This window comes from Penicillium hispanicum (assembly GCF_028827665.1).
Source record: "Penicillium hispanicum strain IBT 35686 chromosome Unknown utg000007l_segment0_segment0, whole genome shotgun sequence".
In the NCBI taxonomy this organism is placed as follows: Eukaryota; Fungi; Ascomycota; class Eurotiomycetes; order Eurotiales; family Aspergillaceae; genus Penicillium; species Penicillium hispanicum.
The window spans coordinates 1,486,436-1,501,118 of record NW_026623199.1 but is presented as its reverse complement, the minus strand read 5'-3'; the positions used below and the strand labels follow the sequence as shown (position 1 = coordinate 1,501,118).

General features: G+C 53.1%; 7 protein-coding genes across 7 annotated transcripts; 3 read left to right on the top strand and 4 right to left on the bottom strand.

Moving 5' to 3' along the window:
• Positions 1 to 14: 14 nt before the first annotated feature.
• Positions 15 to 2,038, bottom strand: N7459_008349 (transcriptional regulator family TF; the record flags this gene model as incomplete). Its single annotated transcript, XM_056947517.1, has 3 exons — positions 15 to 840; positions 897 to 1,334; positions 1,389 to 2,038. 3 exons carry the CDS (start codon positions 2,036 to 2,038, stop codon positions 15 to 17), a joined length of 1,914 nt encoding a protein of 637 aa, XP_056797027.1.
• Positions 2,039 to 2,592: 554 nt separating this feature from the next.
• On the bottom strand, positions 2,593 to 4,074 carry N7459_008348 (dipeptidase; the record flags this gene model as incomplete). The annotated part of the gene is made up of 5 exons (XM_056947516.1): positions 2,593 to 3,218; positions 3,286 to 3,406; positions 3,461 to 3,524; positions 3,584 to 3,812; positions 3,870 to 4,074. The coding sequence occupies 5 exons, from the start codon at positions 4,072 to 4,074 to the stop codon at positions 2,593 to 2,595; spliced, it is 1,245 nt and encodes a 414-aa protein (XP_056797026.1).
• Positions 4,075 to 4,386: 312 nt separating this feature from the next.
• On the top strand, positions 4,387 to 6,107 carry N7459_008347 (uncharacterized protein; the record flags this gene model as incomplete). The annotated part of the gene is made up of 5 exons (XM_056947515.1): positions 4,387 to 4,740; positions 4,798 to 5,322; positions 5,373 to 5,476; positions 5,535 to 6,030; positions 6,096 to 6,107. 5 exons carry the CDS (start codon positions 4,387 to 4,389, stop codon positions 6,105 to 6,107), a joined length of 1,491 nt encoding a protein of 496 aa, XP_056797025.1.
• Positions 6,108 to 6,608: 501 nt separating this feature from the next.
• Positions 6,609 to 7,797, bottom strand: N7459_008346 (ATG3/ATG10 family protein; the record flags this gene model as incomplete). The annotated part of the gene is made up of 2 exons (XM_056947514.1): positions 6,609 to 7,155; positions 7,247 to 7,797. 2 exons carry the CDS (start codon positions 7,795 to 7,797, stop codon positions 6,609 to 6,611), a joined length of 1,098 nt encoding a protein of 365 aa, XP_056797024.1.
• A 414-nt stretch (positions 7,798 to 8,211) lies between these two features.
• Positions 8,212 to 9,171, bottom strand: N7459_008345 (putative cyclin; the record flags this gene model as incomplete). The annotated part of the gene is made up of 2 exons (XM_056947513.1): positions 8,212 to 8,856; positions 8,914 to 9,171. 2 exons carry the CDS (start codon positions 9,169 to 9,171, stop codon positions 8,212 to 8,214), a joined length of 903 nt encoding a protein of 300 aa, XP_056797023.1.
• Positions 9,172 to 9,738: 567 nt separating this feature from the next.
• N7459_008344 (uncharacterized protein) lies at positions 9,739 to 11,118 on the top strand (the record flags this gene model as incomplete). Its single annotated transcript, XM_056947512.1, has 1 exon — positions 9,739 to 11,118. The coding sequence occupies one exon, from the start codon at positions 9,739 to 9,741 to the stop codon at positions 11,116 to 11,118; it is 1,380 nt and encodes a 459-aa protein (XP_056797022.1).
• Positions 11,119 to 11,750: 632 nt separating this feature from the next.
• N7459_008343 (translocon subunit SEC61) lies at positions 11,751 to 13,512 on the top strand (the record flags this gene model as incomplete). The annotated part of the gene is made up of 5 exons (XM_056947511.1): positions 11,751 to 11,793; positions 11,898 to 11,998; positions 12,068 to 12,235; positions 12,305 to 13,380; positions 13,431 to 13,512. The coding sequence occupies exons 1-5, from the start codon at positions 11,784 to 11,786 to the stop codon at positions 13,510 to 13,512; spliced, it is 1,437 nt and encodes a 478-aa protein (XP_056797021.1). The 5' UTR covers positions 11,751 to 11,783.
• Between the last annotated feature and the right edge of the window lie 1,171 nt (positions 13,513 to 14,683).

Sequence of the window (14,683 nt, the reverse complement as noted above, 5' to 3'; positions counted from 1 at the left end):
TACTTTATGCTCACTCACATGCTCTGCAATGTATCCCAGATACTCGGAAACATCGCGTCGATGAATGCCATATCCGGCATAAAATGCTGCCTTGGCTCGACATTTGTATCGCCCAGAACGTCAACTGCTGGCGTCGATGTCATAAGTTTCTCAACGACATCTGAATGCTGCGCAAGGCAGATATCCGCCAAATCCCATCCGAAGTTCTGCTGAAGCGATCGAAGCGAAGACAAAAATTCGGCCGCCATTCGCAGAGATGGGCTCTGAGACAAAGCCAGAGAGCTTTGCTCTGTCTCGAGGGCGCAGCGAATAAGGAAAGTGACTGTGGATACGAAGGTAAACGCAGCCACAGGGAGCCAGAAATCCCCTAGTTGCATCTCGCGAAGCTCCTGAACGAGAACCACAATATCTTCTGCAGTTCTTCGAGCATCCATTACATGATTCGCTAGTTTTTCAGAGCTGAAATTCGGGGTTTGTCGCTCGCGGTCCAAATATATGCGCCGCAGGAGAAGCTTCACGGCGAGATAGGCAAGACGCAAGTTGGAGGCCCCGGGAACTTCCAGCATTATACCTCGAGTGATGATCTTGCGCACATTCCCTGTCAGTGTATCAACCCACTTGTTCAACTCTAAATCGAGATCCCGAGCAGGTTCCTCCACGGTGATACTATAAACGTATTCAAGGCAGAAGTCAAGCACCTCGGTTAGGGTTGTCAGTGCTATGAACACCTCGTGGGCACCTGCATACTGAATTTGACTGGAAAGGGATTCGTGTGTTGGGAGAGGCACATCGTACTGTGACCGTCTGATATGTGGTGGTGTGCCATAAGCAAGACTTGACCTGTCAACACTAATTAGTCTCGATAACTTTTATTTCAAATTCTGAGGACAACCTACCATCGGTCATGAATCAGGATAGACCACCAGATCTTCATCCGAAGATGCTTTTCTGCTCGGGGAATATCCCAAGGCAACGGGTTCCGATTCAAGCCCAGTGAATGACAGAGAGCGATTGCCGATCCCAATTGGACACCGTTTCCAATCATCGATGTAGTGGGGCGCCCTCCAACATTGAGCAGAATAGCAGTTATTGTAGAAATCCCGGGTGATAGATGCAGTTCGGAGTATACTGCTTCACAGGCTTGATTCCAGATGAACCGGTCATCAGGTGCTCGAACCCGAGAAAGCTCAGGATCATATCGCCAGAGAGGCAAGACATGTCCATATAGACAGGACAACAGCGCAGGAGAGATTCGATCTTTTGCATTAAGATATTGCGCACGGAAGGTCGTCTCATCTAGCAAGGGAAAACATGGGTTGATCTTTTTCAGATACCTGGTGACCTTGTCAGAATCTGGTGCTTAATCCTCGTAGATCGATGTTACTAACAGATCGACTAAGTGTAACGACCAAGGCTCAATTAGCTTCTCAATAATCTGCAGTTTATGAAGTGCTGGGTTTGAGTTGAGCATTAGGCCCAATGGCCGCTTCTGTACTTTTGTAAAGACAATTGGTGACGAAGAGCTACCGGGTTCGACGGGCCGAATTGAACGCATTCCTCTCCCGCCGGGAAAGCTGGAGAGATAGCCTGCAAGGACGTGGCTATCGCCCATGACCGCCGGGCCGACAACATGAGGATTATCATCCTCGGCTTCGAGGGACAACGGTGTATCCTGGGAATCCCCCGCCTGTGTCCACTCCAGGCGGATGGGCTGCGATGAGACACTCGCCGGGGATGCAGAGGCACCGGAGAACTGATGAGATGGTACGTGCGCTACGGGGGTCATTGGTGGAGCCAGCGGAGCTTGTGCCTGCAAGGACGGTAGTAATGGACCATCACCACGAGGTGTTCCTCTAGGCATTCGCCGTGAGGCCTTGCGCCGCTTCTCGGTCGGAAATGAGCAGTCGGTATTGTGGGCGCGACACATCAGACAGACTGCACAGTGGGCCTCGATCTTGCATCGCGATTTCCGCCGCCGACAGGGCAGACAAGCAGGTCTGATGTGCGACCGGTAGGGACGCTCCTCGCCGGTCTCCATGGGTGGGTGCTTCGCGGGGATGGTTCTGGGGGAATGTCCAAGGGCCGCGGGCGTCTGACTTGGCGGCGATCAGGTTGATCCTTTAACCCCAAGGCGCTCGGAGACGAAGGTGCCGCTAACTGCCACGGTGCGTCTTGTAGCTGATGAGATATATCAAATGAACGGGCATAGTATCACCGTGAGCACCACAGTGTAGGTTATGAGCTTGCGAGGACGAAGCGAGGCTTATCAGTTTCCCGCGGCGAACCTTGGAACGGACGTGGGCCCGCGCTAGTAGTGGTGTCTCCCGACTTTTATCGTGCGAAGTCGAGCGCATAGTGTGAACAGGGTCGATCGCTTATCGGGAGGAAGGGGAAGGGAGAGAGAAGGGAGAAGAAGGGAGAGCAGGAGCTTCCTACATGTAGGTGCCGGCTCAGATACCACGTGCCTAAGTACCTGCCAACCCTGCATCGCCTTTCTTTCGCTCTGAGAGAACCCGAATCTCATCATGTTTCAAGCACTTGTACGATTTATTTGATACCTAGATATCCGAGGCAAACCCCATGGCCATTCCTTCATTCTTTAATATACAACCCTTCCTCTGGAGGTGGGACGCCATACCAATCCAGCCCCAGCTTGTCGTCTGGATCGGGATCTGGCATCTGATAGTATCCATCGTAGCGCCACCAGGTACGATCCTCCCAGACATCCTCAACAGGAAGAATGCCTTCATTCTTCATTTGGTCGCGTGTCGCTTCAACGCCTCTCCACATACGCAACAGGTTCTCTCCCGCAACCTTGCTCAGCTGCTCCTCGGTTGCACCTCGTTCAAGAATCCTCTGCAACAGCCGGGGATAGCACTTGACATCTTCCAAGCCGGGAATGACTGATGCAATTCCATCAAAGTCAGACCCAAGACCAACATGATCCCAACCAATACGATTTGCGATATAGAACAGGTGGTCCAACACCATGTCCATGGTTGCATCAGCGCGTCGTGTGGCGACATGTTCCGGTACAAATGTAACCATGATAATGCCATCATTCTCACGAACCAAGTCAATCACGTCGTCTGGCACGTTCCGTGGGCAATCAAAGACTGCCCTGACGTTGGAATGCGAAAACATGACCGGCGCGCGTGTCAAGGCAAGCACCTGCCGCGCGCAGTCTTCCGATACATGAGAGCAGTCCACAATCATACCTGCATCCTCAGAGTGATTTTCAGCGGAAAGATACCACATAAAAGGGGTAAAGCCAGGGAGTGATACCTAATCTGTTCATCTCAACCACAGCTGACCGTCCTAGTCGAGACAGACCACCGTGGACCGGCCCAAGCTTGGACGTGGAGCTATCGGCAAACGCATTATTGCAGACATGAGTGAGAGTGCACTGTTTCGACAGAGTTGAGAACCTTTCTTCACGATGGCGATGATTCACACTTACATATCGCACACCAAGACGATAGAATGCCCGGATGATCCCGATGCTATTACCGGCCATGTGCAGTCTGCGAGTCTCAAATGTCAGAAAAGACCCCGTCTCCGTCATATCATGCGTAATGCTTGCCCTTCAATCCCTATCGAGCAGGCGATCTTTCCAGAGGCGTAAATTTCCTTGATTTCATCGGGTCCACTAACAAGCTGGAACACATGCGGATGTGATTCTACCAAGCGAAGCGTGAGATCGATTTGTTCGATAGCGTCCCTCGCCATATCAGAATACTCCGCCGTCGAGAAGTTCTCCGCGGATCTCAGGCATGGCACACAGACGGACCAGAACTGGCCGCCGACAGCGCCTATGTGTTTTCTGAGTTAGTATTTGCTGCATCATGTGTTGAATGACTACCTGGTACCCTCGCGTAACCTCGGAATATCAGTCATCCCTCTCTGAAATCCATTTTCCAGGTCGAATTTTGGATTGTTGTGAATTTGCCCATGGAAGCAGGCTCTTGGCTGTTGAGGCAAGTCATTGTGACCGTCGATCAGCGGCGTACGCAGGAGAACCCGCTTGACCCGTTCGTCAATGTCCAACTTCTGGTAAGGGTGGCCTGAATCCATAAGCGCAGTTAACTTCTTCGTTCTGGAGTTGTCCGCTGGCTGATAGGACAGGAAGTTATAGTTTAAAAGAGCCGATCTTCAGGGCCATAGATAACGGCTCAATTAAATAGGTACCGAGTCGTTCGCCTCGCCGCGGAAAACAAAACGCCCGCGGGTGGGGAAAACATCAAGATAAGCACCCGGCATTGACTATCATGATAAGGCACTCGATATGGGCTGGCTTGTGTACCGAGCATGCTGGTTCTAAATACCAATAAAGCCTCACTTTCGCAGCATGCTAGAGAATAGTGGCAGTCCACCAAAGCCGACATTATGGACAAAGACACTGGGAAAATGGCCACTTCTGTGGACAGCGAGCCTTTGAAAGCCTTGGAGCTTCTTCACGAAGGCGAACTTGAAGACATCAATCTTGAAACGGCCAACAAGCTGAGGTGGAAGCTCGATCTTCGTCTATTGCCCCTGCTATGTATTACCTATGCTCTGCAGTCCATCGACAAAACAACACTAGGTTATGCAGCAGTCTTTGGCTTGGAAGATGACCTGAAACTGCAAGGTACCGAGTATTCTTGGCTCGGGGCTATCTTTTACCTGGGATACTTGGTCTGGGAGTTCCCAACAAATGTCATGCTGCAAAAGCTTCCGATCAATCACTTCATGTCAGGCACAGTAAGCATAGAATCTTCCAGTACTTTTATCCCTGCTGATTGAACTTTCTTGAAAAAGGTCATCCTTTGGGGTATTGTCCTCATATGCCACGGTGCCGCACAAACCTTCGCAGGTGAAGCAACTGCACGAACATTCCTTGGCGTGTTCGAGGCATCGATCAATCCTGGAACCATGCTCCTCTTTTCCATGTACTATGAGCGTCAAGAACAGCCCGTACGCATGGGAATCTGGATTGGCTCTGCGGGTCTTGGCTACGTGATTGCCGGGATCGCCAGCTTTGGCATCGGCCACATCAGCTCCGCCATCGCCAGTTGGAGACTGCTATATATCATATGGGGCGCAATCACCACTGCTTGGGGTCTCGTTCTGCTTCTCCTGCTCCCGGGATCGCCGCTGACAACTCGGTTCTTGACTGAAACAGAACGCAGTTTGGCTGTGGCCAGGATCAAAGATAATGGTACGGGGCTAGAGAACAAGAACTTCAAATGGTCGCAGTTTTTAGAGGCCATGACGGACCTCAAAACGTGGCTTCTGTTCCTTTTTGCTGTGACCAGCAACTCGCCCAATGGCGGCCTGACGTCTGTAAGTGTGTTGTTTTGGCCAAATCCAGTTCTCTTGCTAATGGAACCTAGTTTCAAGGACTGATTATTAAAGGGATGGGATTCTCTACTCTGCGGACTACTCTTATTCAAATGCCATCTGGTGCCGTCCAATTGGTGATATGTCCTCTCGCCTGGTATGCCATTCAAAATGAATAAACAGGACGACTCTTGCTAATTAATTGCAAAATCCAGTTTCTTCGCATCTCGCTACGCGAACTGTCGATTGGCTGTCATGCTGATCTGTATCGTTCCATTCCTAGTCGGTGTGATTGGCCTATGGCTCATTGATGAATCGAAACCATATGGTCGGTTGGTCTGTCTTTGGATCTCTTTCACCTACACCGCATCTTGGACTCTGTCGATGTCGGTGGCGACAGCCAACACTGCTGGACATACTAAGAAGATCACCACGAATGCGATGCTCCTCATCGGCTATTGCCTTGGAAATTTTGTGGGGCCCTTCTTCTTCAAGACTGCTCAGGCACCGGAGTACCCTCTGGGTGTTGGGATGATGTTCTTCTGTATTGGGGTCCAGGTCTTCTGTCTTGTTGGGATTTGGGTCCTCCTCTGGCTGCGCAATCGTTCACGTCAAGCCTTCCATGCAGAGTTACAGGAGAATCGGTTTCACGTCCAAGCTTATGAGAGAGGAATGATGGATGAAACCGACTTGCAAAATAAATACTTCAAGGTATGTATCTGGCATAACCGGTCAGATTATGCAATCACTTGAATATTTACTAACATTGTAACTAGTATGCGTACTAAACAGGGTGCAGAAAAGGTGGACCGGGGCCACCTCTAGTAGCTAGGCTATATAACGGTATTCAGAAAAGCACTGCTACACTGATGAATGGGCTGTCCCCATTCTTCTCCAGTCGGACGTGCATGGGGGACGCTACGAATGCACGGTGGACAATAATTCCTGCCTGTATAGCTCTACAATGTGACGCATCGCATGGAAGAACAAACTTCAATGGGAACGAATTCAAAAACTAGACTACGGCTTATCGTTGTCGACGTAGACAGCCCCGTACCGTGTCCTTAGAACCTAGAGAGCTGATACATAGCGAAAGCTAGAAGAAAAAGACAAGAGAGTTGTTCGAGTGGCCCGCGGCAAATAAACGCCAAATCATATCGTATCATGCATATTCTGTATCCCAGAAGCACCTCCATCATCGGGCAAGGGCAAGCCTAGTCCCCATCCATAAGTCGACTAAAATTGGAGGGCCCGAGCAAAGAGGAAAGGCCAGATCGTTCGAGGCCTTATTATACCCCCATCGTAAAGTCATGCTCGATGCCCGGGGTAACGCTGGCAATGAACTTGAGGAACACGACCAGATACTGATCCACGCGGATAGCAACCTGCTCTTCCTCATCATGTTGGAGAATCTCCCACTCGTCACCGCCGGGTTGTTGTTGCTGGTGTTCGCCCAGGGACAGACCCTTCGTGTCGTCAACTAGCCCTTCGAGGCCGCTGTTTGCGCCAGACTGGATAACCCCGTCGGCCTCCGCGCGCGACTGCGCTTGCTTTAGCTTCTCGCGTCGAAGCTTCAGGGCAGCATCGGCGCGGTCGAGGAGGGTCTTCATGACTGAGGCATGACGACACGGGTGCACCGTAGCCATCTTCACGCTCCCGTCAAACCACGGGAAGTCCTCCAGCGTCACCGTTTTATCCTTGTAATCGCCAACGATATCCTCCATCATCAGGTGTGGGGGAAGCGGCTCTGATGGAGACAAATAGCCGGACAGGTATAGGCGGGGTGTCCGATAGAAATTCGCATATGTAATGTAAAGCGTATAAGTGCGCAGCGGCCTAGAGAGCGGGTTGCTGGTCAGACAAGAGTCATGGAAATTTGAAACCACACCGAGTGGTCCAAATGAGAAGAACGAAAGGTAAAACTCACTGCTCTGTTCCCGACTGTCCAACAGGCTCGCGAATAATAGCCTCCTCGTCATCATCGTCATCCTCCATGTCCGGGATCTCCTCTTCGTCTTCCTGCTCGCCTAGATTGCCGGACTCATCAACCGTTCTCACATCACGAATACGCGCCTCTTGCTGATCCCGATCGGCAACAATATCACGCCCTCCGCCAGTTCGTAGCCACCCATCATCTCCATCTGCGTTTGCGGCATCCTCGGCACCCTCCCCAGAAAGCATGTCCCGCACGAGTTCATCCTCATGGCCTGCATCCCCGGCAAAGTTATCGTTCAGTCGACGGTGACACGGTACGCCGCGGGTGACGAGAAACTGCTTGCCAGGGGGCAAGTAAGAAACCCGCTTGGCAGGGCTGGAGGCATCGGCCCAAGACCAGGTCGGGAACTTGTAGACGAGGTAGTCGCCAGCCAGCACGAACTCCTCCGGAGTGATTTGGCCGGTGGCGCGGAAAGTTGATGTGCGAGAAACCGGGGCCAGACGGTCCCGCCAGGTTGATAGCGTAGAATGTAGGATGTTCATTGTGTCTATGTGCTAGAGTGGAGGAGGTAGAGAGTTGAGGCGGGGAGCGATACCTTGATAAGCGGTGGAGCACATGATCGGCCCCGCGTGAGTCCATCGCTGGTCGCCGCATGCTATAAAACCACCACCTGCAGGAACCGCTTTTTTTTTTTTTCACCTGATGCGAGTCTTGGGCTCCGGATGATCGCAGCGTCGCTTATTTCGGCATCTTTGCCTAGCTCTTCTTTGCCGCTCGAGTGATCAACTATGTGGCCCCAGAACGCCCGCTGGGCTCCCCGCGCTGAATAGATTCACGCATGAGCCCACACAGGGTCTATATCAAGCCAGGCTCTATCTGGTCCGAGAATCCACTCTAGAAGTAATCCAGCGACTGCATCCTCAAGGAAATGGCATCAGTCCAAGAAGCTACCAAGCTCATTCGCCGTCATCCATCATGCGCCGGCGTTCGATTTCAGCTTCCACCTCGTCTACCATCATAGGGATACGCTTTTGACTCCACTGCTCTTTCTCAGCCCGCATGAACCCTTCTGTGCTTCTCATTCCCACGACGAGAAACCCAAGTTCTTCACGGTCAACGTCAAACACCTCCCACCACTCGCCGTCTACCAACTTGACGCCCTCTTCACGTGCAGCAAGATAGATAGCCGCAACGGCCAAGGCATTTGGCTGATGTGTTACGTAGAGCAGTTGAGGTGATAGCAGTGCGGTATTGAGATGCTCAACGACTCGGCGAGCGACGGCAGGTCGGGTCGCACCCAAGGTCTGGAGGTAGGTGAGGGCGATGGTATGTGGCAGAGCGACGTGTGTATCAAAGCCGAGTGTGCGGAGAATGATGGACTCGATTCGCAGAAGCACCAGTCGGGCTGCCTGGTACCCGCCCTCGGAGAGAATGTACAGTTCCGCAGCTGGAGGCTGCGTCGAGGCACCCTGGAGATTCACAAACCACAGCGGAGAGACCTTTTGGGAGAGGAGTAGGTTATAGACATTCAAGACCGAGCGCGGTGAGGTGGGTTGGAAAGACAGCTTGGCTGTCAAATAGAGCGCGGCGGCCGACACGTCCTAAATGTGGAGGTCAGCTAAGAGCAATGCAAAGTGCGAACCGCACGCCGGAAGTACCTTGACCGAGTATATCCGTAAGCTTCCCCCATCGGCCCCAAGCCAGAAGCGTGTGAAGGTCACAATTGCCTGGGCGATTATATCCTGCGATAGGCGCAGCAGAACGCCCGCGGCTTGCGTGAGTTGCGCTCCGGCGCAGCGAATCGAGGTCTCGAGATCGGGTGGAACGCCATCAATTGAAGACGAGGAGTTGGAGAGCTGGTCTGGTGTGGCGAGCGCATTAGACAGATGCGTGAGGCCGGGGTTGGCGGACGCCATGATGTCGTGGATTTGCAGGAACGTAGGAGCAATGATGCGCCGAAGAGCTTGGCGGGAAGTGATTGTACAACCGGTGGGTTTACGCGCCAGATTTCGGCTTCGGTTTCAGCTGTAGCTTCAACTTCCCTTTTTCTTTCATCACTCGCTAATCCGACGCCACAATGGGGAATAGTCCAGAAAGAGGTCGATCTCGTCGCCTAGAGCGAAGATTCCACGGTGGATCTGCACTCGGTGGAGAGCACGGTTCAGCCACCGCTATTTCATATACTCCCCAGCCTCTCGTTTATTTTGCTTGCCAATCCCGCGTTTCAAAAGCAAAAATCCTCGCAATTTCACGCCGTGAAACACCGAGGATTGCACTGGTGTGTTTCTCGATTTGACCCTGATCATCTCCCAGGGTGGTGTTCGCTGTGTCGCTGCAATCGCCCCTTGGTCCCCTTTACTCCCTCTCGACGGAAAAACATCTCCTTCCACCCCCTGACTCGATCAATCGGCAGCGCCATATCCCCTCAGTTCGACGTGGCATTCGAATCTGGTCGGTTCCTATCTCAACCTTCCCTCCCTGCCATGTCCTCCGGTCTCTCCTACGCATCGGCCACCCTACATTCCGACGAATCGCAGGGGCCTCACGAGACCGTTGCCTCGCCCCCAAAGCCGACGATCCCTCTGTCCACTCGGAATCGCTTTGACAGTCTACCTTCGCATCGTCGAGCAAATACTGAGTATATTGCACGGCCCCCTATTTTCGAAGAAGACCTCTCCGACCCAACGTCGGGCCACCACCAACCGAAGGACCGAGCGTCCCCCTCCTGGACAGATACATTCCCCAAGAAGAAGCTCGAAGCCAGAGCAAGAATCCTATCAGACTGGTTCCAGGGCAAGTCGGATCCAGTCGACTTGGGAATCACCATGCGTCCTGACACCTATTCTGACGCCCTTGGGATGGATACCTCTCGTCTTACCGCGTCAACCATGACACATTCGCGAAAGAACTCGGCCCCGGCCCCGGGACGCTTCTCCTTCTTTGGCCTGCGACGGCAGACTGACCAAAAGCCAACCTTCCCAGAACCTGCGGATGACGAGTTCCTAAATCTCGACATCACCGCAGCCCTGTGCCTGCCCGGGTCCGACTCCAACGACGAAGCACTCAACGCCCTCCGCGAACATGCTAGCACAGTCCTGCAAAACATGCAGGAGGCTTACAAACAAAGGACTTTTGCTATGCATCAGGCCTTTGTCGATCGAAATGAAAAACAGGAGGAGCTTGAGGAGACACGGGCGCGGATAGACCATTTGAAGATGCAGCTAGACGGCATGGCCGCCAAAGTGTTCGACCAAGAGAAGGCCATGCAGGCCATGGCTGAGGAACTCGAGCAAGAGAGGCGTCTCCGACAGCAGGAGGAGACGCGCAGCCGGAGTCGCACGATGCGCACAAACCCTGCCGATGATGAGATCCCGTCACTTGTGCTCCAAACCCCCCACCGCGGTGGCAAGCGTGCCAGCCACGGCACCTTCACCAGCGATTCCGGTTTCGAGTCGGGTGACGAGAGCGTCGCCGACAGTGTCTTCTCGCAGCGCGAGTGTGTTGAGTCACCGACCTCCACCCTGACTGCACCGTCCCCCAACCTGTCTCAGGTCGCGCTGTCTACGCCGTCCGTCATTCCGGCCCCAACACCCACAATTCAGAAGAATCTGGTGTCGGCAACGAACACGCCCGTGCCGGCGCGTTCGTCCACATATGACCGAGTGATGAAGGGCCTTGCGTCGACGCGTCTGGGCAGCTCTTTTGTCGGAAATTCTATTCAATGCACCAATTGCCACGGGGTTCCGGCCTCGGAAGCCTGGAGCGTGATGGGGGTGCTCAAGGACGAAAACCGCGGTCTCAAGACACGACTGGGTGAGTTGGAATTGGTGATCGATGACTGTCTAGGCCTTGTTGGCCCTTGAGCTGGACTTGGGCATCGACATGGTATGGACTACATGTATGGGAATGATATTGTGATGTATTGTCGATCTTGGCTCCTTTGGATCTCACATGGACCTGGCGTCTATAGCAGAGCACGGGGTGATTTCGATTCTGGTCTATAAGGTATTTGATTTAGAGCGACAAGAGCCCCGGATCTCCCTGGGACAACAATAAAGGATATCTATGATGGCTGTGGTGTTGTTGTAAGCTCCATTGTAATAGAATTGTGCAGCCGAATAGTGTGGGGATAAGCTCGGGGGCCTCGACACCGGGGGTACACACACAATTTTGCACCCAGGACACCTAAATGGGCAATTCAGAATGCTAGCTGGGTAGAAAGTGAAGAATTGGGTGCAAAAGAAGCACAATAGGCTGATACACAACACCCATCTGGTCCGTTGAGTCAATGCAGGGTGGTAACCGGCGTGCGGCGAAGACCAAGTGGCCTTAATTAGCGCGAAGCGAAAAGTGGCCAGCGAACCTCTTCTTCTTTCCTCCTCCCCCCATCTCCCTCCGACTTCCACCTTCTTCCCCCCTCTCCTTTCCTTTCTTCTTTTAATCTTCACAAACTTTCCGCTCCTTCTGCTGGTTTCAATCCCAGCTTCCCCCTTTTCTTTTTTGACGGACTGGGAGCAAGAAAGTCACCATGAGCGGCCGTGAGTTTGCCCTTCCTGCTTCAGCACGCGATCGCTACAGCCCCCCCTCGAAATCGAACTGGATTGCTCGCAATGGACTCGCATATACTAATTGTGGATGGTAGTACGCTTTCTTGACTTGATCAAGCCCTTTACGCCCCTCCTCCCGGAGGTGGCAGCTCCTGAGACCAAGGTGCCCTTCAACCAGAAGTTGATGTGGACTGGTGTATGTTTGTCTCAGACCTGCTCTGCCTGCGACGCGTCGGTACAAATTCTGATCGCAATCTCTTTTTAGTTGACTCTTTTGATCTTCCTGGTCATGAGTCAGATGCCTCTCTACGGTATCGTGTCCTCCGACACCTCGGACCCCCTGTACTGGCTTCGTATGATGCTGGCCAGTAACCGGGGTACTCTGATGGAACTGGGTATTACCCCCATCATCTCCTCCGGCATGGTCTTCCAGGTATGCAATTGAAACCGAGTAGATCCCTGCGATTGAGACACAATTGATCTAATCTCCCTCGGTTCACAGCTTCTTGCCGGTACCCACCTCATCGATGTCAACCTTGACCTCAAGACCGACCGCGAGCTCTACCAGACCGCCCAGAAGCTGTTCGCTATCATCCTCTCCTTCGGCCAGGCCTGTGTCTACGTCCTGACTGGTCTCTATGGCCAGCCCAGCGACCTGGGTGCTGGTATCTGTGTTCTCCTGATCGTCCAGCTGGTTGTTGCTGGTCTGGTGGTCATCCTGTTGGACGAGCTGCTGCAGAAGGGCTACGGTCTAGGCAGCGGTATCTCCCTGTTCATCGCGACCAACATCTGCGAGTCCATTGTTTGGAAGGCCTTCTCCCCCACGACCATCAACACTGGCCGTGGCCCCGAGTTCGAGGGTGCCATCATCGCCCTGTTCCACCTGCTACTGACCTGGCCCGACAAGCAGCGCGCCCTGTATGAGGCGTTTTACCGCCAGAACCTGCCCAACGTCATGAACCTTCTGGCCACCCTCCTGGTCTTCGCGGCAGTTATCTACCTGCAGGGCTTCCGCGTTGAGATCCCCGTCAAGTCCGCCCGTCAGCGTGGCATGCGTGGCTCCTACCCCGTCCGTCTCTTCTACACCTCGAACATGCCCATCATGCTCCAGTCCGCTCTGTCCTCCAACATCTTCTTGATCAGTCAGATGCTGTACTCGCGCTTCTCCGACAACCTGCTTGTCAAGCTCCTCGGAGTTTGGGAGCCCCGTGAGGGCTCCGCCCAGCTCTTCGCCTCTTCGGGTATTGCCTACTACATGTCTCCCCCTCTGAACTTCAAGGAGGCCCTTCTCGACCCCATCCACACCGCTGTCTACATTACCTTCATGCTGGTCGCTTGTGCCCTCTTCTCCAAGACCTGGATTGAGGTGTCTGGCTCTGCCCCCCGTGATGTTGCCAAGCAGCTGAAGGACCAGGGTCTCGTCATGTCTGGTCACCGTGAGCAGAGCATGTACAAGGAGCTGAAGCGTGTCATCCCCACTGCCGCTGCCTTCGGTGGTGCTTGCATTGGTGCCCTTTCCGTTGCCTCCGACCTCCTCGGTGCCCTCGGTAGCGGTACTGGTATTCTCCTTGCTGTGACGTAAGTCTGCTTCTTCCCAATTGTTTCTTTCTGGTCTAACACGATAACAGCATTATTTACGGCTACTTCGAAATTGCCGCCCGCGAGGGTGACATCGGCGCTGGCCTGAAAGGCCTGGTTCCTGGCAGCTAAACGAAGAGACTGCCGGAATCTTTCTTCTTCACGAGCAGTATGACGAAGGACGGCCCTCGTTGTCCTCTGGATGTCTCTGTTTAGTTTTTCTGTCCTTTTAATCACCCGCTCTTCGTTATACTATCTTTGGGGGGATGACATGGTGTGCTCTTTGTTCTCGGCTAGCTGATGCTTGGCGACGTCAGCGGTATCCCGACGGCCGTGTGCGCCTTGGGGGCTATTTGCATGTTGGCAACCCCCGATGCCGAGCTCCTTGTCACCGGGCTGGTGTTGGCCGGCGTTGTGAATGGAAGATGTGTGTCGGCGTCCGGATCTCGATGCCGTTGACAATGCAGCTACCAACAGTCCAAAGCGCCCTCTTCGGGGACCTGTAACCATATTCTACCAATAACTAAAACCAAAATCAACCTATCTGACCGTCATCCACTTTTTCTGTCATATTTGATGTCACTTTGCTCGACCTTGGCTTTTCCTTGTTCGGACTTCTAACTTGACTCGCTCACGACCAATCCGCTGGTATATTGACTCGTTGTATGTACGCAAGCTGATCTACCGGAGTGCTTTCCGGGAGCCCTCCCCACAGGAAGGATCAGCGTCTGTATCTGGGGCATGTACCGGGGATGAAACCCGGTTCCTTTTCCCTTGTCTCTTCCCCAAGCTGGTGAGCTCAATTCGGACTCGACGACCTATGTAGTAACAACAGTACCTTTGAACATCCCCCGGCATCATAAGCATTCGGACCAAGGTCTTGGTGTGTGGGTATTGCCAATCGCCTCTAAATGAAATGTACGAATTATCCTCGGACAGTCTGCCCATAATGTCATCGAATTATACCTCCTAGGTACCTTTCCTGGGCCCGAGACATGCTGTGATGCTGGGTCATGACAATCCAGGCACGTCTTCCACGTCAATAGCCGACTCGTCCGCTGCTCCAAAGAGGAAATATCTCCTCATATGCATCTGCGAGGTACCAGCCTTGATCCTTCGGTGGAGTGTCGAGCCATGCAGCAGATCCTTTAGCCCCATCAGACCGGAGAGAGAGCCTTCTTCCTGACGCCGATCAGATGCTGAACAACCAAATCCTAGGATCTGATTGGCACATTTGCATTGTTGTCGTTATAAAACACCAATCGACTCTGCTGGAATCACTGACCAGAGGGGACCTTGCTTA